The 24495-nt window shown below is 40.7% G+C and overlaps 1 protein-coding gene across 20 annotated transcripts in view; it reads left to right on the top strand.

Moving 5' to 3' along the window:
* Positions 1 to 447: 447 nt before the first annotated feature.
* The window catches only part of fat1a (FAT atypical cadherin 1a), a 77966-nt gene continuing 53918 nt past the window's right edge, over positions 448 to 24495 (top strand). For 19 of the 20 annotated variants that reach the window (XR_010094047.1, XR_010094046.1, XR_010094044.1 and 16 more), the window contains exons 1-3: positions 2004 to 2120; positions 3579 to 6868; positions 20406 to 20720. Coding sequence is in view for 13 of the 20 variants with exons in the window: in XM_063475999.1 (XP_063332069.1) it covers positions 3607 to 6868; positions 20406 to 20720 (3577 nt within the window). In the remaining 7 variants the exon portion in view is untranslated. Of the gene's footprint in view, positions 516 to 2003; positions 2121 to 3578; positions 6869 to 20405; positions 20721 to 24495 lie in introns of those variants that run through there. The other variant, XM_063475996.1, reaches the window with a different exon arrangement.

Raw genomic sequence — 24495 nt, 5'->3', positions numbered from 1 at the left:
ACAAACTGAGAATCACACAGACATCACTTTCACCGTCAGCTGTTGTTGGTGTGTGATCCCCCCACCCATCTCTTGTTTAGCTCGTACCGCTACTTTTCCGAAGGGGAGAGCAGCAGGCAAGAAAATCGCCAGTCATTTCTCTTCTCGTGCGCTCTTCTATAAGATTGCGATTTTTCCCGATATCACCTGAAGGCATCAGCAGCATGCCGGCACCTGAACCGTTGTGGAGTGGAACAGCGAGGCAAACCATAGCCTATAGCTTTTTTTCTTTTCTTTTCTCCTGCAATAAGCCACCATGTGTGATGCCTCCGAGCATATCGGAGCTGAAGGCAATGAAACTGTGAGAATAAGCTGAAGAGGAGAAAAGTAGCGGATTGCCATCAGCAGAAGCTCCCTCCCGCCTCATCTGAGAGATCCTCGCAAACGAGATTTAGAAAAAAAAGAAAAAAAAAACTAACAGGATTTATGTGAAGGGAAGTTTGGGAACGACAGCCGGCGCTGGTTGAGCTGGTCTGGTGAGTAGCCTCGAATCGTAGAGAACAAGAGCATGGCACATGGTTTGATTTGAATTTTTTTTTCTTTCAAGCGACTCTTGAAACTTTGGACTGAACTCAAAGCACTTTTCTTATAGTAAGCGCTAAAAAAGTGAGTATTTTTGTCTGACTTGTGCCAAAAAAGAACCAAACGCGCAATTACGCACGCTCACAACGCTCACAATCGCGCGCACAGGGTAGTAATAGTAAGTAGGTTGCATGTTGACAAGTTGTCAAGCTGCATGCAGCACAGGCTTTTTTTTTCCTGTAGGCGCACCAGCTGGAGCTCTGCAGTCCGGGCAAGAGCAGTGAGACAGCGCCATCAATCGCATGGCAGCCACACTCCTCTGTGCGTAAAGTGCAGCTTTGGTCTGAGAGGAGCAACGTGTGTGATGATGAGAGGGGGGTGGTGGTGGTGGTGGTGGTGGTGGCGGCGGGGGGGTGATAGGATCAGCGCCTTCGTAGCCAGTGTACCAACATTATCAGTCACCCTGCTCTAATGCCCAAACACAGACCCCGGGACGCACTGCTGGCCACTTTATTTCCAGCCGTACCCGGGATAATAAAAAAAACAATAACATTAGTGAGAATAATGAGAAGATCATCTCAAAATGCAACAACACACGCGAGGGTTATTATTATTATTTATTTATTTATTTATTTCGGATTTGCACGTTTTATTAGCTCATTTGTCATCACCTGGGAATCCCTGAACTGAGATTTCATTACCAAAATAAGGTTTGTCCATATTCTTACGCTAACAGCTGGATTATGATATAAAGGCAAAGTCAAAATTTTCAGCAGAAAGCGAATATGAAATATTTGTTTGTTGATCATTAGCCAGGAGGCCATGCACAAAATAACCTGTAACCTAATAAGGCTTGGCCCTTGGATGTCTCCCACCTCAAAAAGACGGGGGGGCATTAATTAATCTTGCTGTAAATAAAAAGGAGAATACAGAAACGAGGGACGGGGGGGATCCATTAGGACTCACACCTCATGAGTCCAGTAGCCTTAATGCTTCCAATTTGCAATTTGGGATAAATTGTACTGGGATTTGATTTTCTACTCGTGTAGCCACAATCAGAACACCGTGGAAAGTGAACGTTCGGGGGTTTGAAAGCTTTAAATAATTTTAGCTGAAAGGCAAAATAATAAGAATACTACAAAAAAAGGGGGGGGGGCAGGCTACCTTGGGGCTGAAGTGGTAGCTGCTGAATGAAAATTAAAGCGATTCCGCTGAGAGGACCAGAGTTCAGCCTTTCTGGAAATATTTCATATGAGAATACAAGGCGAACAGCACTAAATCAAATCAAAAGGGTCGCGGGTTCAGAGCGGAAAAGGTCCTATCCTGCTGCCAGCCCGGTAAGTAGATCCGGACGTGCGCAGCGCGGAGAGATACCAGGCAAGTGGAGTGTGGGAGAGAAAGGAAAGGAAAGGAAAGCAGTGAGGGAAAAGAGAGAGCTTGCCTGCTGGTGGCAGATGGGGTAACGGAGAGGAGAGAAGTCCACGTAATACCATGCCGAGATTTGGACTACATAAACTACATGCAAAACCTCCAAATCTCCGAATTTAATATTAAAAGAGGTACGTAAGTTGTTGTGTTTTTACTCAGTGGGCTTTTTTTTTGGCGGTCAGCGATGTTTAAGCGTCTGCATCTCTGTAACGTGGGAAAAAAAAGTTAGGTCTGCTATTGTGAAGTGCGAAAGAAAAGCAACCGCTGGCTACTTTGGGTGATTCTTTGGAGAACTTTTCGATACAAAGTGAATGTCGAACGTCGTTTTTGATGACGTACGCACACACTTTGTGCTGTTTTGTGTTGGGAATACGTATCTTTTTCCCTACTAACCCCCCAAGCAAATCTCTGCTAAGTGCACGTCTGCCATCGTTTCGAAGTGAATGGCTGTAGTTGGGGGATGGGGTTAGACGTGAAATAGTCTCGAGGCACCTAACTCATTTTCTTGAAACATTTGAACTTTTTTTTTTTCTAAATGAAAAACGGCTCGCTGCCGAGAGCATTCAGAGAAACGGAATTTAAACAAATGGATACTCTTCTGTATCGTAAAGAAAAAGGGAAAAAAAGAGCCAGAAGTTTAAGTTTTAGTTACAGTTTCTTTTTTTCTGCAGCAGTTGTCCGCAAGCAGATGGTTCTTTTGTACCTGCGGGCTATAGTTTTAGATTAAAGGTGATTGGGGCTCAAACCCTGTCATTTATTAACCCCGCATAAAACATTAATAATTAAACTAGTGGGGCTGTTTTGTCACGCCAAAAGTAAATATAATTTTTTTTTGTTTTTTACAACGTGCGCACACATAGCAGCGTCTTGCTTTTTATTTGTCTTTGTGGACTCCCACACGGAGCCGGGGACGTTGTAAAGCAGTTGTAAACGAATGAATCCGCAATTTGAAAGCACTTTCTCAGTCATCTGTCCTTCGAGTTTAATTCTGATTGTACTTCGACGACATTATACAGAGATTATTTTATTTACCACACACCTTTACCATCATCATCTTTTTTTTGCTGCATTTCTGCACGAGTGAAAGTCCAGCATCATTTTGTAGTTACGAGATTATTCGTAGTGCTTGTGTAGTAATATGTTAATGAGTATAATCAGATTTCTAAATGTCTAATGTGCAACCAAAAAATGTAAATTATAGCACTGCAGTTTTCAAAGGAGCCCGAGCTTTTTTTTATTTTTAGCTCATTATGAGGAGGTTTTGTGACATTTGCATGTTCAGAAGGGCACCCATGGCAGGCATCTGGCATTGTCACCTAACTGACTGATCTGCTTCATCTTATTTCCACATGAAACCTGTTTAGTCTTTGTCACACTTATCATCACTTGTCATGATATTTAAAGGAGTCTGGGAAAAAAATGTGTGCCATAAATAATGCGGTTTTCAGCATTATAGCGGTTTTTCCAGCCTACTTAGATGAAGACTGATAGTTGAAAATAAAAATTTCCCTTAAATGTTATTGTAGGATCCCAATGAAATGTTTCTGCAGGATTATAGCTCTAAAATCCTTTTTTTCTCTCCATTTCAGGTGGTTCGGTGAAGATCACGGTACAATAATGGGGAAGCACTGGGTTCCACTGCTTGTGCTGCTCCAGCAGCTCCTCTGTGGCTGTGCAGGGAACCAAAGGATGGCGAGGGCCACCTCCATGCAGTTCACGCATTCTCTTTACAATGCCACCATATATGAGAACTCTGCTGCTAAGACTTACTTAGAAAGTCACACCAAAATGGGAATCTTTATCACAGACCCAGAGTGGGACATACGGTACAAAATCATCTCTGGAGACAATGAGAACCTATTCAAAGCAGAAGACTATCTGCTGGGAGATTTCAGTTTTTTGCGAATAAGGACCAAAGGAGGCAGCACTGCCATTCTGAACCGGGAGGTTAAAGACCACTACGTGCTGACTATTAAAGCTTCAGAGAGAAACACCAATTTGGAGTGTCGCACTCGAGTGAAGGTACAGGTACTGGACACCAATGACCTCAGGCCTCTCTTCTCACCCACGTCCTATAGCATCGCTCTGCCAGAGAACACGGCAATCCGCACAAGCGTGGCCAAAGTCACGGCAACTGATGCAGACATCGGTACAAATGGAGAATACTACTATAGTTTCCGGGAGTGGACAGACATGTTTGCAGTACATCCAACAAGCGGTGTGGTGACACTGACGGGCAAACTAGATTACTCTGAGACGAAGCTGTACGAGTTGGAGATCCTTGCCGTGGACAGAGGGATGAAGCTGTATGGGAGCAGTGGTTTCAGTAGCATGGCCAGACTTACAGTCAGGGTGGAGCAGGCCAATGAGCACGCACCTGTAATTACTGCAGTAACCTTGGCCCCCTCTGATGCAGACCATGACCCCACTTATGCCATTGTGACAGTGGAGGACAAAGATCAAGGACCAAATGGAGAAATAGCATCACTGAGCATTGTGGCTGGTGACCCTCTTCAACAGTTCAAGGCTGTAAGAACCAACCCCGGGAGCAGGGAGTATAAAATAAAAGCAGTCAAAGATGTCGACTGGGACAGCCAACCTTTTGGATACAACCTCACTTTACAGGCAAAGGACAAAGGCAGCCCCCCTCAATTTTCATCAGCTAAATTGGTACATGTCACTTCTCCACAGTTCAAAGTGGGCCCTGCTGTATTTGAAAAGGCCGTTTACAGAGTCAATCTGAGTGAATTCGCCCCCCTTCACACACCTGTCACTATGGTAACAGCTGTGCCAAAGTATCCACAGCTAAAATATGCTTTTAGGCACAAATCTGACAAGAACAGATTTACCATCAATCCAGATACTGGCTTAATCAGCACCGCAGGGCCAATCAATGCTGATATTTCCTCACAATTTCAGTTGGATGTGATTACAAGTGACAAAAAAGCAACAACCAAAGTGATTGTTGATGTGATTGATGTAAATAACAATGCACCTGAATTCCAGCAGACATCTTACAAGGCCAGTGTTGATGAGAATGTACCCATAGGGACTAGTGTGGTGACTGTTAAAGCCACTGATCTAGACAAAGGGGAGAATGGCTATGTGACCTACAGCATTACCAATGTGAATCCTCAGCCGTTTGTCATTGACTACTTCTCTGGTGTCATCAGTACCTCGGAGGTCCTAGATTATGAGCTCATGCCCAGGATTTACAATCTTAAAGTCAGAGCATCAGACTGGGGATCCCCATTCCGGAGAGAGGTGGAAGCATCAGTCATTATAACGTTAAACAACCTGAATGACAATAAGCCTTTGTTTGAAAATGTGGACTGTGAAGTGACTGTGCCGAGAGATCACGGCGTGGGAGAGCAGATAACAACAGCATCTGCCATTGATGCAGATGAACTGCAGCTAGTACGGTACAATATTAAAGCTGGGAATGATCTTGACCTGTTTGAGCTGAACCCAAACTCTGGCATGCTTTCACTGAAGCACTCGCTGAGCGAGGGAGAGGCAGCTAAGGTCTCGTTTCATAGTTTACAAATCGTTGCATCTGATGGCGAACATGAGACTCAGCCAATGATTATGAACATAACTGTCATCACGGCGCGTAAGCCCGTCCAGTTAAAGTGCGTGGAAACCGGAGTTGCTACTATGCTGGCTGAAAAGCTGCTTCAGGGCAGCAAAATCCACACGCAGAATGAGCCGGATGACAACTTCATGGACTTTCACTCAGTCAACCGGTACACTCCTCAGTTCTCAGAGTCTTTTCCAAGTGTTATTGAAGTCAAAGAAGATCTCCCTGTCGGGGCCCGGATTGTCCATTTAAATGCCACAGACTCAGATAGTGGCTTTAATGGGAAGCTAGTGTATGTTATTTCAGGAGGAGATGCAGAAAGCCACTTCATAGTAGATATGGAAACTGGTTGGCTTTTGGTTTACTCTCCTCTTGACCGGGAAACAGCAGATCACTACACCCTCAACATTACAGTTTATGATCTCGGGATACCACAGAAATCCTCATCGCGTCTCTTGGATGTTAAAATCTTAGACACTAATGACAATAGCCCCCAGTTTTTGCAAGAATCTTATTCTGTTGAAATAACTGAGAGTACACCTGTTGGGACTGAAATCATCCAGGTGGATTCAACAGATAAGGATCGAGGTGACAATGGAATCGTCAAGTACTCAATTTTGGGAGGCACAGATCATTTTGCAATCAATGAAAATACCGGTGTGGTGACAGTGACAAAGCCACTGGATCGCGAGCTCCATCCATTTTATGTCTTGAAGATTGCGGCACGTGACCAGGCAGTAAATGAGCCTCAGCTGGTGTCCACAGTGCCCCTCAAAATCACCTTGGAAGATGTGAATGATAATCCACCCAAATTCTTCCCTCCTAATTACCGTGTAAAGGTGAGGGAGGACCTTCCAATCGGTACAGTAATCATGTGGCTGGAGGCTCATGACCCCGATATTGGGCCTTCCAGTCAGGTACGATACAGCCTTATTGATAATGGAGACGGGAATTTCGAAGTAGACAAACTCAGCGGTGCGCTGCGAATTGTTCAGAATCTAGATTATGAGACAAAACAGGTGTATAATCTTACTGCAAAAGCTAAAGACAAAGGGAAGCCCATATCTTTGTCATCAACCTGCTTTATTGAGGTGGACGTGGTGGACGTGAATGAGAATCTTTACAGGCCTATGTTCCGATCGTTTGTGGAAAAGGGATTTATAAAAGAGGATGCGGTCATTGGGACTTCAGTAATGACTGTAACAGCTGAAGATGAAGACAGAGGCCGAGATGGAGAGATTCGATACTCCATCCGAGATGGGTCTGGCCTGGGGGTATTCTCCATTGATGAGGAAACTGGTGAGTCTCTTTATTCGCTAGATCTATGTGAAGCTTGTGTTGAAAGACCTGCATAAGGAAAGTATTATGCAGCTACAGTTTATTCAGTCATGTTCCACTGTGTGGAATAATGAGCTAAGGGAGTCTTCTAAGAGATGGGTGAAGTTCCCTTTTGCAGTCATTTTTCTTCTTTTGGAGAGTTTATGGCAGGAACAGATGGACTAGCTCTCTCTTAGACCTGTGTGGACATTCACAAGTAGGTGCTGGGCTACAAGGAACACACTCCATGTGTGTTCCTTCATTATAAAATGGGTTGCATTTGGAAAACGGTCAAATCTGTTTGACCCAAATCTACAATATTAAGCATGTATATTTTCAGTATAGTACCAATGGCACGGATTTGCTTGTGGATTTCCTATCATGCTGCAGAAAATATGTTAATACACTCTCAGCTGCCCAGAATGAGTTCAACAGCTGACTCAAATTAGCACAAAATAAGCAGTCTGGGATTCTTGGAGTTCCTACCCCAAACATAGCAATCACCTGAGTTGGATGTTTGTGCCTGGCTTCTCTGCATTCCTTTTAAAAGTTAGTAACAACATTTTTGACTTGCTTAATGTGACTTAAATCCCCATTTGAAATTAAATTTCTCTCTGCACTTTACATATTTAATGACTAAATGAGGCAGTGAAACGTAATGCATAATGCAGCAATTTTTCTTGGCAATGTAACCTCAAAAGTTTATAGGTTTCTTAAGAAAGCTGGAAATGTGATCTATCAGTCTGCTGCTGACTTTTACTGTTGAGAAAGAGGTTTATATCTTTAGGTTAATGTTTAGTAAGAATTAGATATATGTGAAGTATTCAGTGAGCTGACAGGAAGTCTCCGCAGTGAACCTGTTGGGAAATACCTTCTTCCGCCTCGTAAATTTAGCATGAGAAGATGAGCCGTTATGAAGGATGCAACCTCCAGGGCAGTTTGTCAGCTGTTGTGTTTGCGATTGTTTCTGAGGTAGTGGTTGGACGTCTCATTTTAATAAGATTTTTGCTTTATGAAGACAGATGCTGGGATATTTAAAGCTTGAACTAGTGACTGTGCACTTTCATGGATGCATGAAGGAGTTTTCAATGAGTTACTTCCTGTTTTGGTACTTCTATATTAATTGAATCTGGATGAATAGCATGGATTTTAAATGGGTTAATGCCTTACCAGCGTTTCACCAGAGTGTACGGTCTGTGAGAATATTTAACAAATATAGCAAGAAAAGTCATACATGAGCATGCATACATTCTCTAATACCAATTACTTGGAGATTTTTTGAGTGATTTCATGCTGTAAGAAAAATGCATTGCTCGATGATCAGGCCATCTGTCATTAGTACATCCAAATTACTCCTCTACTATTGTAATAATGTTCTTATAAAGGCAGTTTTGTGGGAATTTTGCAGGATAGTTTATATGATTTGAACTTTTTTTAGATGTAAAATGTCATCACTTTATCATTATTCAGTTCGACATTTGCATTGAATTTCATCACATTTATTGTATGAATTTTCTGAATATAGCAAAAAAAGTATTTTGTGAAGTTAAGGTAACATCGACTTTTAACCACCAGCTTTTAATCAGTTCAGTACATTGAATTTAAATCTAAAACTGTGCATTCATGAGTTGAGCCATGTTCAAAAACTTCAGAGATCACAGTGACCTTGACCTTTAACTGCTGGCATCTAATCTGTTCATTGCTGAGTCCAAGGCAGTTTTTGTGCCAAATCTGAAAGAAATCCCTCCATCCATCCCACCGAAAAGGCCCTACGCCTTAGTACTGTGATACTACTAATGTTACTGTTGATGGCGCCGCATAGAGACCTGTGACTGGCGTCTACGTCTGCCTCAAAATCCCATGTAGGGCACAGATTCTGGGAGCCTGGTTTGATCTTCTACTTAATCCCTGAGGCCTATATTAAGTGATTATCAGGAGGTGCAATGATAGGATTGTCCTGGGCTGGGTCCTGTTATTATGGATTACATCTGAGGTCAGTAGACAACTAAATAGAGCCAAGGTGGTAATGCCGCTCCTATGATTTCACTAGATGAAGGGTGTGGTGTGCTAAAGCTACCATATGCGTTTAAAATATTGTGCCTCCAAAAGGAAAATATAAGCACGGGTGCGTCCCCACTATATACTCTTCTGCAGCTGCATGTTGTGAATTTTAACCAGGCTGTTTTAAAATCGTTTAAAATTAGGAAACAAGTGAAAAAGTGGTGTGGGGAAAACTGCCAGGAGCCGCACACCTCTAGTTTTGAAATTTGTTTTTTTCAGTGGGAAGTAGTGAAGGCAGAGTGCAGAAGTGTTTTTGCGTTTTACTTGATGCTTGTGTTGCTGAACTTGGGCATGTGTTTGTTAAGAGTACATCAATCACAGTCTTGATCTGCATTGCATTGTTTTGCTCGTTCCATCACCACATGTATAAAACCCAATGCTTTTCTCTTATAGTAACATCCACAGGAACACTGTTATGTGGGTCACATAGTGTTGCTGTGTAAAGCATAGCACTCTGTAGTGGTTGATGCTAGTCGACAGTGAGTGACTCTTGAAGAGTAGGAGTATCTAACAAATCCAAACAAAGGATGTATTGAGACTTTGAGAGTGACATTCATAAACCATCCAAGGAACAAACAAATGATTTGTTTCAGGCACCGATAAAGTAAAAAAAAAAAAGCTGTCCATTGTTGCTGTTTATTGAACACCATCTTGTCCTCATTTACATCAACTCAAAGTAGGAGGAAACCTCCCATGCAAGCCACGTCGTCTTCTTCTATTATGGTTGCTTTCCGTTGGACTGCTCAGGGAGTCCATGGCAACTGTTTGTCCAGACATTCTCTGTGTTATTAAAAGCTCTGTGGTCACTGGATGAGTGCCATCTTAATTTAAACATACCCCTATGAAGGCCCAATTCCTGGGTCTTTTCCCATGCTGCACAACAAATCCATTGCTCATCAGTTTAACTGGAAACTTTGCTGATAGTGACGTGATTTTTGACTAGAAAAGACTAAGAGCAAAAGAACTCAGCTTTAGGGCTCTGGGATATGGCCAAAATCTCATACACATATAGACATTTATCGTCCCGACAACGGTATCACAAAAATTTTACATTTTCTGTAAATTCTGTGAATCTCGGGCAACTCGACTTGCATGAAGTGTTTTCAGCTGGGCGTTGTGTACCTGGAGTTATATGTTACATGAGTTGCAATGGCTGCAATTTTCTTTGTGAGTATGCTGCAGGGAAAAAACTTGTTCTAAGGTTTATTTTTTAGCACCTGACAGCTCTTTTTAGCTTCTCTAGCTTCTTTGTCGTTGTTGCTAACGACAACGCTTAAAAACCGTCACTTGTCCGTGTGTAGTGTGGTTATATTGAATATAAGAGAAAGAGAGAACCTTAAGAAATTCTACAGTGACCATCAATACGATGTAAAAATATTGACGTAAACAGTTTAGTTCGCGACACCACGAAACAAACAATAGCGTAATATGAAACGATAGACGTTTTCATATCATCATCCGATATATGTCGTTATATCGAACAGCCCTACTCAGCTTTGATGTACCGAAAGATTTCTATGTGCTTAGCATTATACCATTAGCCAACAAGTTCTTACTGAAACACAGCATGATGGACTTTCTGCAGTCAAATGTGAGGCTCTCAGCGTTCTGCCCTGGTTAATTCAACTCAGCTTTGAGAAACCGCCACATCTCAGTGTGAGAGGTTTTCTTGAACTAAGCAATAATGTACTTTTCTATATGAAGCAAGTGTAAGCTTCACTTATTGGAGTTTTCTTGAAAAAGGTGGCTAGCTACTGTTTTACATATTGTGGCTCCAGAGGTCAGCTGGTAGGGGTTTACAATTTTGTGGCAAATGGCTCATGCAGTGACTTAGTTTTTTATGTATTTTACAGGTTTGTCTTTAAAAAGGCTTTGCAGTTAGTACTCTAAAAAGACTGAAAGCAATTTGAAGAGAGGCTGCCACTCCTGAGCTTTAATTCCTCAGCTGATAATATGGCTGTGGAGAAATCCACTGACTGTGTGTCATAGGAATTTGTTAGGATTATACCTCTTCAAATTTCACACTCATCACAAATTGATGAGTTTCCAAATAAGCCTGTGCCTTTTATAGAGCCAACCTAGATGGCACTTCTGTCCTTAAGAAAGGCTAAAAATCATTAAAATCATCATACAAGCAGCTGTAGAAACATCAGTTACATACTGTTGAGGTGAAAAGACATATGAATTCATATGAGGTCAACTTCCAGTGCTAGTTCAAACAGACTAGCAATAAAACTATGCTTATCTTGATGAACCTGTGCAAGTCTCCACTCCTCCAAGCACACCTGACTCAACCTGACACACCTAGGCAAGGGTTTTTTTTTATTGCCAGTGAGTAATCGTCTTCATTTTCCTCTGTCTGCAACAATCGAAGAAGAAGGCAGTTTCAGAAAAGACAGAGGTAAATGAGTAATGAGCAATCTTCACAGGAGTCCTTTTCCAGCACCTTTAATGAACCACTGTGTAACTGAGTCTCGTGCTGTGGGATTCAGTATTTATTGGTGAAAGCCTTTTTGATGGTTTGAATTTAAGAGTTTGGAAGCAGTGACTAGCACAACTTTGGAATCTGCAGTCACTTCTGTGAGGGCTAAGTCATCATCTGTGACATTTGTGCTCTTTTGAAAACATAGGGTTATGGTAGGCGTTTTCACTTCTGATAACTTAGGTCCCGGAGGGTAAAGGATGTATGTTACCAAACAGGGTGAATAAAGTAGCCTGAGACAATTGAATTGAGTTAGTCTAATACGGAGAAAATTGTAACCTTTCAGAATAGATCTACTGATTCTGGCATTGGGAGGAACAGGCTACCTGTGGAAAACAGGGGGTTTTAAAAACACCCCCGCATTTTCATAACTTTGGCCTTGCCCGGCCTAATGATGACTGCTAGCTTAATTAATGTTTACATTTACTGAACTCTTACTCAGAGCCGGCTCCAGACTGATTGACAGTATGCCGAAGAAGTTGTTCTTCTGCCTGTTTTTGTTAAAACGGAGGCAATGACTTTAGTTGAGCAAAGTTTTCTGTTTTTTAATAGCTTATGCAGCAGGGAGAAATTATGTACCAGGTCAAGTCGAAATAATTGAAAAGGAACAGGTTTGCAACACGCTAAGACAGCTATATTTAGAGCTATACTAAGAACCCTATATAATAATCACTATTTATCTCCTGTAGATACCCAGTGTCTTTACTAGTAGTATATAGCCATGTATTTTGGGAATATAGATGTAAGATGGAAGTGAACATTTTGATAGGGTAATATAGTTAATAATAACAAAAATTAAAATATTTTACTCCTTTCATTTAAAGTGGACTCTGTCACTGTATGCAGTCATTTACTAGTCTCGAAGTTACTCCTGACCATGCAAGTAAGAGTTAAACTTTCTTTAAACATAACGCCTTTTTTTGCGCATTGTCAACGTGTTAGTAAACCAAACCATAACCCAAAAGGAACTGTGATTGAAGAGTGAGTGTGTCTGTGGTGGCTTTGATGAAGATCTAGACAGGCCTTACCTTGAAAATCTACTCCAAGGAAGATGTGTCTCTGCTTGAAGTTAAATTGTGCAGTGTACAAGGTAACTGAAGCAGTGTGTTGAGTCTACATGAGGCGCAGATGCTGATTGTATAATGTATGCATTGCCCTTTCTTGTTGGATAAAATATGCATTGCCCTTTCACTTGAAGCTGTTTGCAGCCTGTACTGTGAAAGGGTTCTTTGTGAAGGCAAATGAAACAGTTTGATGCATAATGACAAAGTCCTGTTCCATTAGCACAAAAAGTTGCCAGCGCTTCACTTCTTTTTCCATCATGATAAAATAAACAGATCCTTAACCAGAATAAAAAGATCTACTCTTGTATGTGTTTATGGTCAGGATTTGGGCTTCTAGTTTAGTTTTAAAAGTGCGAACTGTTACCCTCTCACACCTTTTTTTAAAAACTTTTGGAGCCTATATGTTTGAGATAAAAGTTAGACTGCTAAGTGGCACATGATCCCAAATAGTCTTTGTTTGAGTGCTGTTACTCTGGAGATGGGATCAAGAATGTGCAGCAGGACAAAGTTGATTGTAGGTTACTAAATGAAAAACACACTTTCCCTCGTTAAAAGTATGTTGTTCTCTCAGTCCATTAAATCTTTTTAAAGAAACCTTGAGCTGCCTTGCGCACAGGACATTCTTCGTTGTGTGTTTATTCATGTCACGCTAAGACTCGTGAATTAGATCTGTACTTTAGACCTTTTGATGTATTTTAGTTTTCACATTTTGAGGCTTTGTCTTTAAATAGTGGCCCCCAGGGTATACTTGGAAGTCCAGCACAGCACCAGTATTGCATTTGTTCAATTTAATAAAAAGTAATGGATTTCCTTTTATGGGTTTAGTTACTTTAAAGTCACAGATGCTGAACACAACCACTGTTCCAAAGATCAGTGTAAAGCATAAAGGACTATGAAAAGGAGCAATGTTTTGAAGCCGTTTGCATCCTCCCTGCAGACACATGTGAACATTTTCAGCATCAGGCTTGCTGTGCTAAATTATTCAAATGCTCTTAGACTTTTTTAAGTTTTAGTAACTGTTTTAGGCATTTATAGCCAATTTGATTCTACCTGTCAAGACCGACAATTGATATACTTGAGTTAGGGAATTGGGGCTTACAACAGGATTTTAACGTTCTCAATAAAGTTTGTAAGGTCATTTTTTTGGTCTGACAATTTATTTGACTATTAAATATAATTATAGTGCTGACTATCATTATTGTATTGATTGCCAGCACAGAAATGAGAAGAAATATATAACTGTAGGAGCTGCACGCGTGAATCATCAGTCGATTCTTTGAGGTGTAGTTACCAGCACACAGATGCAGCCTTGCGAAGGGCCGCTGTTAAAAGGTATATGGATAGGAGGATGTGCTCATGTTTCACTCTAACAGCTATCCAAATAGGGCAGGGAGCCTTGTAGGAAAGGAAATAAAGGCTTGGTTCATGCAGTATTAGTACATTGTCTCTCTCAGATTTCCCATTATCACTGCATAGTTGTTCCAAGCTAAAGATCTAGACATTTAGAAGGAAATGCAAGGAGACAGTGGCATAACTTTGTTGTTGTTAAAACCATAAGAAGGCACTGATTTTTCTTTTAAGTTAGGTTAGGTTATGTAAAATGAAAATATGGTCTCTTGGGAAACTAGTTGCTGTGATAGCATATACAATGATAATCTGGGTAGAAATAGATAAATACATCTCCACAGATGTAGATGTAGAGCCTTGTGATGTATAGAAATGAATGGAGATGGTGTCATTGTTATCAGAGGAACAGGCAGATAGCTAGTAGGTATAGTAGCTGATCCTAAATAATACTGTGATATTGAATCAAGGAATATTGCTCTGAGGCCTTTTTGAAAGGCCTTTGAAATAACAATGTTCCCACTAACAATGAAAGCTTTGTATCATCTGCTACATCCCAAAAGCTATCTCAGCTGAAATTAATAGACATTTTTTTTTAAATGGGAAGAGAAAAATCAATTCAGTCACATATTGCAGATATGTAACAAAAGTATCAAAAGATTTTCCCCATCTTAAACATACAACTGAATGATTTTCATGTTTTCTTGATGATTTTTCTTTAGACAATGTTTTCTTTTTTTCTATTTTTACGTCTAAAGAAGTTCTGAACTCATACCGTCTATATAAAAACATATCCGTCTAACAAACTTCTCCTTAAGCCAGCCGTGGGCAGGAATTTTTCGATTTCTACAAGTAATTGCGCCTTCAGTGATGCATGAAGTAAAATGAATCAGTGCCTCAATAGGTTGTAATAGTTTGTCTGGTATGTTGAATGAGATAAAAAGCATATATATTTTTTATGTGATGATGTGACACCCTGATAAGCTGTGAGACCTTTCGCAATTATGATGACTGAGAAAATCTTTGTGAGTCATGTCTGCTTATAACAATGTTATGTAAATGTATTTTATGTGTGCAATTATTGGAAAGATTAGTATGTCAAAGTTTTAACCACGATCGCTTATTTCTAATTGAATTTAACTATAAACTGCAAGAAAAGTTAGTATTATTATAGTATACATGATAAAATTGTGATAAAATAGAAGGTGATAGAATAGAAGGTTATACCTTACTATGCAGTAATAGTGGAATAGGTAATTTTAGTAAACCACAACCATAAACTATAAGTCAAACTAAACTCTGACTTACAGAACTTTGACGTTTTTTATATTTCAGGCGTTTTTAGCATTAAGGCTTAGCATCCTTAAAACAGATCTTGACTACAGATGTCTGGGAACTTTGGGATGATCTGATATCAAGAGAAAGCTTAGTTTGGGACTCTTTTATTACTCTAGACCCAACAAGGAGGTAGTGGAATTTGAAGCATTTTGCCAGGACTGTGGAAAGAGAAGGGATGGTGGGGGTAGGGGGCACTGTGAAAGTTTATGTAAGCTTGGGAGCTCAAGGCCTGAGAAGGCTGAGGAATGTGGGGTAGAGGTGAGACAAATTAATGTATCTAGTTCAAAGCAAACCCCGACTTTTCAGCTGCAGAATGAACGAGGAAGTGGTTCCTGTTTGCTGTTCACAACAAACCTTTCAGGTCGTTGATGGTCAAATGCAAACTACAAGAGTCAGGTCAAACATGTGCGAAGAAATCAGCACAAGAGACAAACAGTTTCCAACAGCTTTTCCAAAGCAGATTTCTCCCCTCTTCATTCAGTGGCTAACTCTGTCTTTTCAGAGAATTCTTATTGAATAGATTCATCGGGTATCGGCACAGGATGTTGATTTAGCAGTGATTTCGATACACAAAATACCCGCTGGTCTCGATAGCTGAAAGTCTTTTGGCTGTCTCAACACTCGACCACACTGCCACTGTGCTCAGATAGCTTTGAAGAACAAAGCCAGAGGGAAAAGAAAAGAGCAAGGGGAAAAAAAGCGGAAAGCAAATCTGGCAGAGGCTGTTGCACAGTCTGTTTTCTTTCTTGTGGCCCAAGGGCAGGTTTTACTTCTGCCTTACTGGGTAGGCCAGGTATATGGAATGGGTGTGGCGACTAAATTCTTCAGATTCATTTTTCATGTGCTTTGTTTGAAGCTTTTCACCCAAGGCCATAGCAGATAGCTTTCCTTATCTGCTGTTTCAGAAATTAAAGGTCAAGCCTAGTCAGTTTTCTTTTTAAATAAATACGAAGAAAAACTGTTTACTGTTGCAGTAACTGTAAAAGTGTGGCCTCTAACCCCTGCAGGATCCTCTTTAAAGTTTGTTTAGCTTCTAAATATGATGTTAGATTGTGTTTGCTGGTAACTACAAGGTGAAGATCTGGGAGCAAAATGTATGACCCGGGTGAAAGTGGAATTGCTCTGTTACTTTTTTGTCTGCCACTTGTATAGATAGGCAATCAACCATGGGCATCTCTTTGGCTCAAGTACAAAAGATGGCTCATACTTTCCCAATTGTCTGTTCTTTTCTCTACTGCTTTGTCTTTTGATGTTCATGTGCATGTGCAAACATGACTACCTTTCCTCTGCCACACCTCCTCTCCTCACACCAACCTCTTTTTCATTCTACTCTTTAACATTTGCTTTGTAATGTTTTCTTTTCTATTACTGTCCTTAGCAGATGTCTAAAGCATGCATCCCACTATGCTTTGGTGTTTCTGCTCAGGATGCCTCACATAAGTGTTCGCATTTCTTATTTATGGCAAACATTTGCAATTTCCTGCATGTTTTCTCCAAGTAGCAGTGCATTGACATTTCTGAGCTTTAGTGCTCTTATAAATTAGTCATTTTCATGGTATTTTAATAAATTATGTACTAATTTATTATAATCATTTTACGTCTGTTTTTAGGGTATTGTTTAATTTTTCAAAAAGTTTCCCTCCTCTGTGTTGTCAGCTTTAAGTCATTATATATGCTACAATGGGCTCATCTACTTTGCATTCTAGATTTACTGCCCAAAGTTGTCTTTGCCTGGAATCTCAGCTTTGGGAGCTACCTATTTTCCCTTGCCTGAATACCCCTTCTTATTACAAGCCTTAAGCTAAGTTGAGAGAGCTGTAATGATGACTAATGACAAGAGAGGATCCCAGAAGGAAAAGGCAGGGAAGCTAAAGTAAAGCGGGGCATGAGAATAAATTAGCTGTACACCCCCAAACTCCCCGCCCATGGTAAATTTGAGAGTTTTTGTGACAAGTCATTTTGGGTGTTATCTCTATTTGGAGGTATCTTATATTACCCAAGGTAAGAAATATGTCTGCTCTCAGTAACACTTACTTCACCAGCACATTGTGTGTGAAGAAAGGCAACAGCAGCACAGAGAGAGCCTATTTAAACTACTTCATAGTGCTGGGTGATGTTTACTTTAAGTTATAATGTGTACATTGAAGGCTTTCAGTAGAAAGCAACATTAGTGTGGTGTTAGTGAGATGTGGGAGGGGATTGATGATCAAGGTTCTGGCCTCAACATCTTGATGGGCGACCGGCAACGACCAAACCGTTTGAACCTTTGAAATTTGCATTTATGATTATATGGAGGCTCCTTATCGGGACCACCAGGAAGTGTAGTCCAAAATGAGTAACCAACCTGATAATGATACAGCCATGATTCACCTTTATTAGTTTCATATAACTGAAACAGAGAAGAACTGTAAATTTTCATTGACGTTATCAAGGTTATTGCAAATAATACAGACACTTAAATAGCTGCTGGTGTAAAGACATTCTGGTGTTTTTTTGCAATTCAAATATGGTGCTTGTTGATAATAATGGCAGTTCACATGTGCAAGATATCCAGATAATTTACTGTTGCAACATTATTGGCAGGCAGTGATTCATTCCCTGTGCTCTTTGTTTTGGTTTTACGGTTCTTAAGAATGTTTGATGTTGATGAAGGAACAGAAAGGTGAAAAAATATCACAATGTAGCCTCAGGATGCATTCAGGATCACTGACCTGATTTGTGTGACTAACCAAAGTGTCTGCTATTAAATGGAATTCACAATGTTTGGAGTAAAGTGATTTGTTTGATTATAAGCGAGTAATCTAAAAAGATGCATTATGCTCACAAAGAACTGCATTACAAGAAAAAATTATGCTGGTGAAAACTAATGGAAAATAGAGCAGGGCGATATGACCAAAAATATTTATCACGATATACATTTGAAAATTTGCGATAACGATATAACTGACGATATAATTGACACTAGACAAAATACTTTACAACTCCACAACTTTATTAGTGCAAAAAAAAAAAAAAACAACCCATCAATGTATTTTCACTTAAACAAGCAGCTGTTTTTTATGTGCATTAAAGTTATATAAAAATTTAACAGTGCAAATGCAAATTCCTTGCTGACAGTTTAACCAAAAGGCATTTCCAGTGGAAATTGGCCGACATATCCTCAGCATAACCATGTATAATATCCACAAAACTTAAAAAGAGGTTATAAACATACAATACGGTAATATTATGTTAAAGCACAGTACGTATCAGTCCGCGAGGCTCTTGTCTACGATAGCTGTAATGCTCCGACAGTCCATCAAGCGGTGCGGGTTCGTAGCTTAGCAAAGTCGTACTAAAACGTTTGACAGATTTTCGAGCGCCGTGTACCACATAAAATCGTTTCGAGGTCAGTAAACACAACCAGAATTCATACATAAGGCACACGGGATTATAAGGGGCACTGTCGATTTTCAGAAAAATCAAAGGATTGATTTTAAGTGAGCCGTATTTTCCAGAAAACACGGTAATAACGACGGCCCGCTAGCATGCTCTACCAAAAATAGTGCTTTGTTGTGTATCTGACGGACGAAAGCCAAACCAGTTCCACACCACTGAAGTTGCAGCATTTTTACAAACCAATTCTGGTTCATCTGTTTCATTCAACGATCTGCTATCCCCCTTCTCATTCTCCGTCGCCGCCATGCTTTTTCCGCCATGTGCGTATGAAAACAAAGGTACTGAGCATGCGCGTTTTACCCATATTCTATCGCGATATTTCATTTTCTTTGCCCAACATTATACTGGTATTACCGTGAACGGTATGATATGGCCCAGCCCTAATGGAAAATAAATTGAAAGTAAAAGCAGTAAGAAAATGGACTAAGCATTAGTTACACAATACTACACAATCGTTATTTGTAAATGTGGTCATGTTGCACTCGAGACTCCGGTCATATGTTGGTGTATTAAGTAGGTGTTGTCAAAGATGCATTTAGATCCAGTCTCTGAGGTCACTTTTGGAGGTGCTATTGGCTACACATGGCTGCATTCTTCCAGGGACATTATGTACCCTGGGTCACACTTAGGACCACCTACTCACCTCCCTACCCTGATGTGCCCACCGCTGGCGGAAAAAAGTTGGATACTATCCATTGTATTAATTGCACAAGTCATTTTAAAGCACTCTTAAATGACTGTACCTTACCTGTGTGTTTTATTTTGTTCAGGTCGTGAGAATTATATGAACAGATTGAGTCTGTTTAGATTTAAATTTGAGGTTATTGCGGAAAACAGGTCAGTTCTGTTAGTCTGCTCAGCTATGTGGGCCTCTTGCATATGGGGTTGGCAAACAGAAATAATGTGGGTTACGTGTTTAGTTGCGTATAATCCTAGGAAGTCAGATCTCACAAGGAGTTGACATATTTACAGCTAACTACTTGAGATCGGATAACCCAGGACATATGTTAATGCCAGGTGGGAACAGGGTCCATAATCTGTATTACTAAATTTTTTCACAGGGAACTAACACTTAGTCACAAGCACATGTCCTCTCCCCCAAACTGAAACACCTGCCCATACTGAAAGGCTCACACAATAACTTATCCTTTGTTACAGTACATACTGAGAACTTGTGAAGTCAGATGGGGATGAAAAGCTCTGAAGTATATTCACTCATTTAAATGTTGCTGCGAGCGTTTTCAGCAAGAACTTTCACGCTGCCACTCTGTTTCAGGCATGTTAACATATTAAAACACACGAGGATTTATTGAGTCAAGCAGTTCATTGTTCAAAACATAAGAGCTGCACTGTTTATGAAACCAGTGTCACGAAACTAGCTACATAGCGTATACACTGTTAGCGTTTTCAGAGTGCAGAATCTGTCGATCTGCCATTCTTCAATTAACAGTTGTAAACATGTATAACTCATATGTGTCTCAAAGCTCTTTTGTGTTTGCTCAGCTGAAGGTTACAGCCTCCACATGGCAATGAAATGTAAACAGGAGAGCGCTGACTGTTGTAAATATGCCATCCTGACATGTGTCAGGCAGAGTCCTTTCAATCAGCCCTTACATTTGGCTGTTCAGGGGCAGCTGGTGTTTACGCTCCTGTTCTCTTCATCACCCCAAATCGCTTTCAGAGATCACTGATAGTGCCGACAGTAATGTGAGATTCAGGGTCATGTGTTGCATATAAAAATGTTCTGTAACATAATGAAGACTTACCAGTTTATGTCTTTTTATTTTTGCAGGTATTATCCGAACGCAGGAACTGCTGGATCGTGAGACAACATCGCACTACTGGTTAACAGTCTATGCGATGGATCGCGGTGTGGTACCCCTCTCTGCTTTTGTGGAGGTCTACATTGAGGTGCAGGATGTCAACGACAATGCACCTCAAACCTCTGAGCCTGTCTACTACCCCTCTGTTATGGAGAACTCTGCTAAAGATGTGTCAATCATCCAGATCAACGCAGTCGATCCGGACGCCAAAGCCAGCGATAAACTCACCTATAAGATCACCAGCGGGAATCCCCAGGGTTTCTTTGCTATTAACACCAAGACAGGTAAGATTGCTGTTGCTGGGATAGAAATTCGAGCCACTACAAATTGCATTATTAGAGCAGGAGATCCCTGCTCTTGAGTCATGAGCTTATATTGTGTTTCAGAACAAATTATAACCCTGAATTACAGCTGCTAGCAGATTACTACAAGCGCATCAGCTCATAGAGTAAAAAATATAGACAGCAGCACTGTCTTACCTGGATTACAGTGAGATGATTTTCCTGTAAACAGTGGAGACCGTGAGTGATACCTGCATACACGTGATGAACAGGAAATAGCCTAAAACGCCACGTGCATTTTCCTCATCTAAACACTTCTACTTTAAAGGCCAACTATATATGTAGCAAACACAAAGCTCATACAAAGTATTAACTTATCCTTTCATTTTGAGACATACTGTGGTGCACTGCCGACAAGGTGGCGAGCTTCTGTGAGGTGTCCTGTTTCCTTTCTTGTGAAAAGGGAGAGCAGTGTGAACACACTCACCCAGAACAGGAGTGGGTTGAGCCTACTGGGGTTTTTCCACTCTAAAACTCTAAAGTGTGTACTCATATGGCACTCTGGAAATGGTGTGATGATTAATATTTCATTGGGCTCTTTTAAAGTTGCCCGAGCAGGCTATGTTTAGTTGAATAGCACAAAATATACTTGTAATAGGTGCAAAGTGAAGCTCATGTACAGACAGGGCTTTTCTCTAAATCTGCATTTTTATTGATATTAATCAGACTCTGAATTCAAACACTCAGAAAGTGCGATCTAGGTTTGTGCTAATATGTTGATGCTGCCTTTAAAAAATGTCAAATTAATCAACTGACATCAGTGTAAAGTTTTAGTAATGAGATGGTTACTTCTGGATGTCTTGGAGAAAATGCTTTTTCTTTCTTGCTTAGTCTGCACACAAGTGTGCTATTGATCATTGCATGCTAATGATCATTAGACTGAAAGAGGATAGGGCAGCATTTGCTCCAGTTTGTCCTCACTGACGTGTGTGGTCTTGTTTCCCAAGGTAGCCACATCAACAAACTGGAAGTATTTTTGTTGGAAGTGGCAATGTGAGTTTTCTGACCAAATAAGGATTCATCCTGTAGCGTGCCTCCCAAACAAGCCTCACAGCAATATGCCGGGCACTCCCCGCTGCACAGGAAGAGAATGAAAAAATAAATGATGCAACAAAAGGATAACTTACGAACATATGGTCGGTGTTTTGTCTGCATGCATGACAGAAATCAGCTTACACCCGCTGATAAAAAGTCTGGGATGGTGAAATAGAAGTGCTGGGAGGCTGAATATTTATCTTGCAACAAAGTCTAACACTGTTTTTATAGTGGATTTTAGGCAGTAGAGATTTTTTTTTTGAAATCTGTTATGCCTTTGATATATTTTAACCTTTTGTCCAGCTATGGATGAGTGACCCATAATAATATAGCTGAAAAGAAGTGTTTACACAGAAGCAGCTGATAATGTGGCATTGCTTTTTCTTGCAGGGCAGCATGTTTATTTATTTCTTCCTCACTGAAGATTACCTTTTACTTTCCCCTAAATAATTTCTTGATTCAAGCTTCGATATATTTTGGTTTCTGGATTTGTATAAATGCCCATGGTAAAACTTGCAGTGCATCACTTATTTAGCAGTTGAAAAAAGTCTTCTTAGCCCACATATCTGAACTAAATATTTCCTGCTCCGAGGATTACAGCGTGTTTATGAAGCTTATGGCCAAGTCCACTGTGGACACAAAGTTTTTTACAGTACAATTTGCAGTATCATGTGTGGTTCGTTCTTGTGACTGTCAGAAGAGCTCCTGAAGAAGAAGAAAAAATGGTTACACTGAAGCAAAAGGATAAGACCCGTTCATGCATATCAAAGCATGTTAAAACTTTTATCAGTGGGATGCCAGAGCTCTGTGCGTCAGGTTCAACACAGAGTGGTTTGGACACGGAAAACTTTGAATCACTGCTCTGTTGCTCTGATTTACTTCGTCCTCTCTGTATTTGAAGATGGCAGCACTCAGTGGAAGTGGCGCAGTAGGTGGGCAGTGAGAACATGAGAAAACAGGGAGCCCAGTGTAGCTGAGTACTAGAGAGGAAAGCCGTTTTCCCACATGAATCGGATTTTTGTGACATTGTTCAGAGTTGCTCGTTCTCACATGTAGAAACAGGAGGCTGTCTGCATCAGGCGTGCTCTTGCTACTAGAAATCCTCCGTGGTTTAGGCTGAGGTGGCACCCGGTCAGAGTCTGCAAGAGGCAGGACACGTGATGCACACTCAGTTGCCATGAATTCTCCCGAGAATTACCTGCACTATTTATACATTACATTATCCAGACATGCACTAGGGAGCTTGTGATGTGAGGTCCTTTCTTTGTCTGGTTTAATTGATTTGGACATTTGCATTCTCACTTACAACTGCTCCAAGTAATGTCAGAAAAGCTCAGAGCTGCAGTGCATGTGTGAAAATGACTTGACTCATATAGAGTGCAATTTTAAAGGAAAGACTGGAATAACCGGGCATTCTTTGTAGAAAACTTGGAGCTGTTTTATTTATTTATGCCTGTGGTATTAAACAAAGATCCAAAATAGCCTGATATCGCTCTATATTATCAACTCAGTATGACATTCTAACCACATATTACAGGTTTTTGAAAATGTTTAAATTTATGCATGCACGTCTCTGTAATTACATGTTCTAAACTTGCATTGGAAGCATAGGCCCTGTCTTGGCACATCTACAAAGCTTTACAAAGGGGAGGGAGAAAGGAAAAGACGTTAAGGCCTGTGTTTTTTGTGTGGGTTTCCAAACTTCATAGGCATGTGTTCCAAGCTAACTATCTAGCCTTCTATCATGGGCTAGGCCTTACGCTGCTTCCAAGCAGCCCTATTGGATTCAAGCAAATATGATGGCCTCACTTGACGCCTTGTATGGCGTTGGTTGTCCTTTTTTCACACAGACCCACACTGGCTCAGCAAAGCTCAGGATGAAAGGCTTAGGTCTACTTTATTTCTGCCAAGTAAACAAGTCCTGCTGTTTTGGACAATCCCTGACTTTAGTTTGTCATTAAAGTGCAAGGCCAGCTCTTCTCTATAGCAGACAGTATTGCAGTCCCAACATCTGAAAGCTAAGAACTTAACCGCCTGACACAGGCTCACTTTTGAAAGGATTGAAAAAGAGAGAAAGGAGAAAGGAGGCAGATCTGCATGGGGAGAAAATTGTGTCAGTCAGCTGGTTGTGAATTATGTCTTCTGTCTATGTCTAAATCAGTATGAGATCAGTGAATTTAAATAATGCTGTGCGGGTCTAAAATATTGAAAAGACGAACCAGCGCTCAGTTGTGTGGTGGCACAGATCTCATCCCTCCCACGGACATGACCACAGTTGTTCCAGGCTCTCCAGGCTTTATTTGGCAGCTAAGAAGAATTGAATTTCCAGGATGAAAACTGTGGGCTTGGAGTCCGCAGATCGCAGCAGAACATGAGACACATACGTGTGCGCACACATGTTGTTTGTGTAGAATTCCACTTGGTTGTATTACACAGTCAAGCTGTTTATTACGTGGTTGTACATCTAGAATCGTGATAGTTTGTCTACGTATACTGCACTTGAGACAGCCAGCCCACTTGCTGTCTACTTTTATTTTCTCTGCTCAAAGGATTTGTCAGTACTGTGAGCTAGTTCATCAGAGGTTGTTGACACGAGTTGCCCACCTATTCTGTGGGAGAGTAAGCAGCGTTCATTACCTGGTGAATCACTCTCTCTCTTCTCTGAAATGCTGCTGCTGTGCTA

This window comes from Pelmatolapia mariae, linkage group LG6, assembly GCF_036321145.2.
Source record: "Pelmatolapia mariae isolate MD_Pm_ZW linkage group LG6, Pm_UMD_F_2, whole genome shotgun sequence".
Taxonomy (NCBI): domain Eukaryota; kingdom Metazoa; phylum Chordata; class Actinopteri; order Cichliformes; family Cichlidae; genus Pelmatolapia; species Pelmatolapia mariae.
The sequence above is the reverse complement of the archived record's forward strand: the minus strand, read 5'-3'. Positions and strand labels throughout refer to the sequence as shown.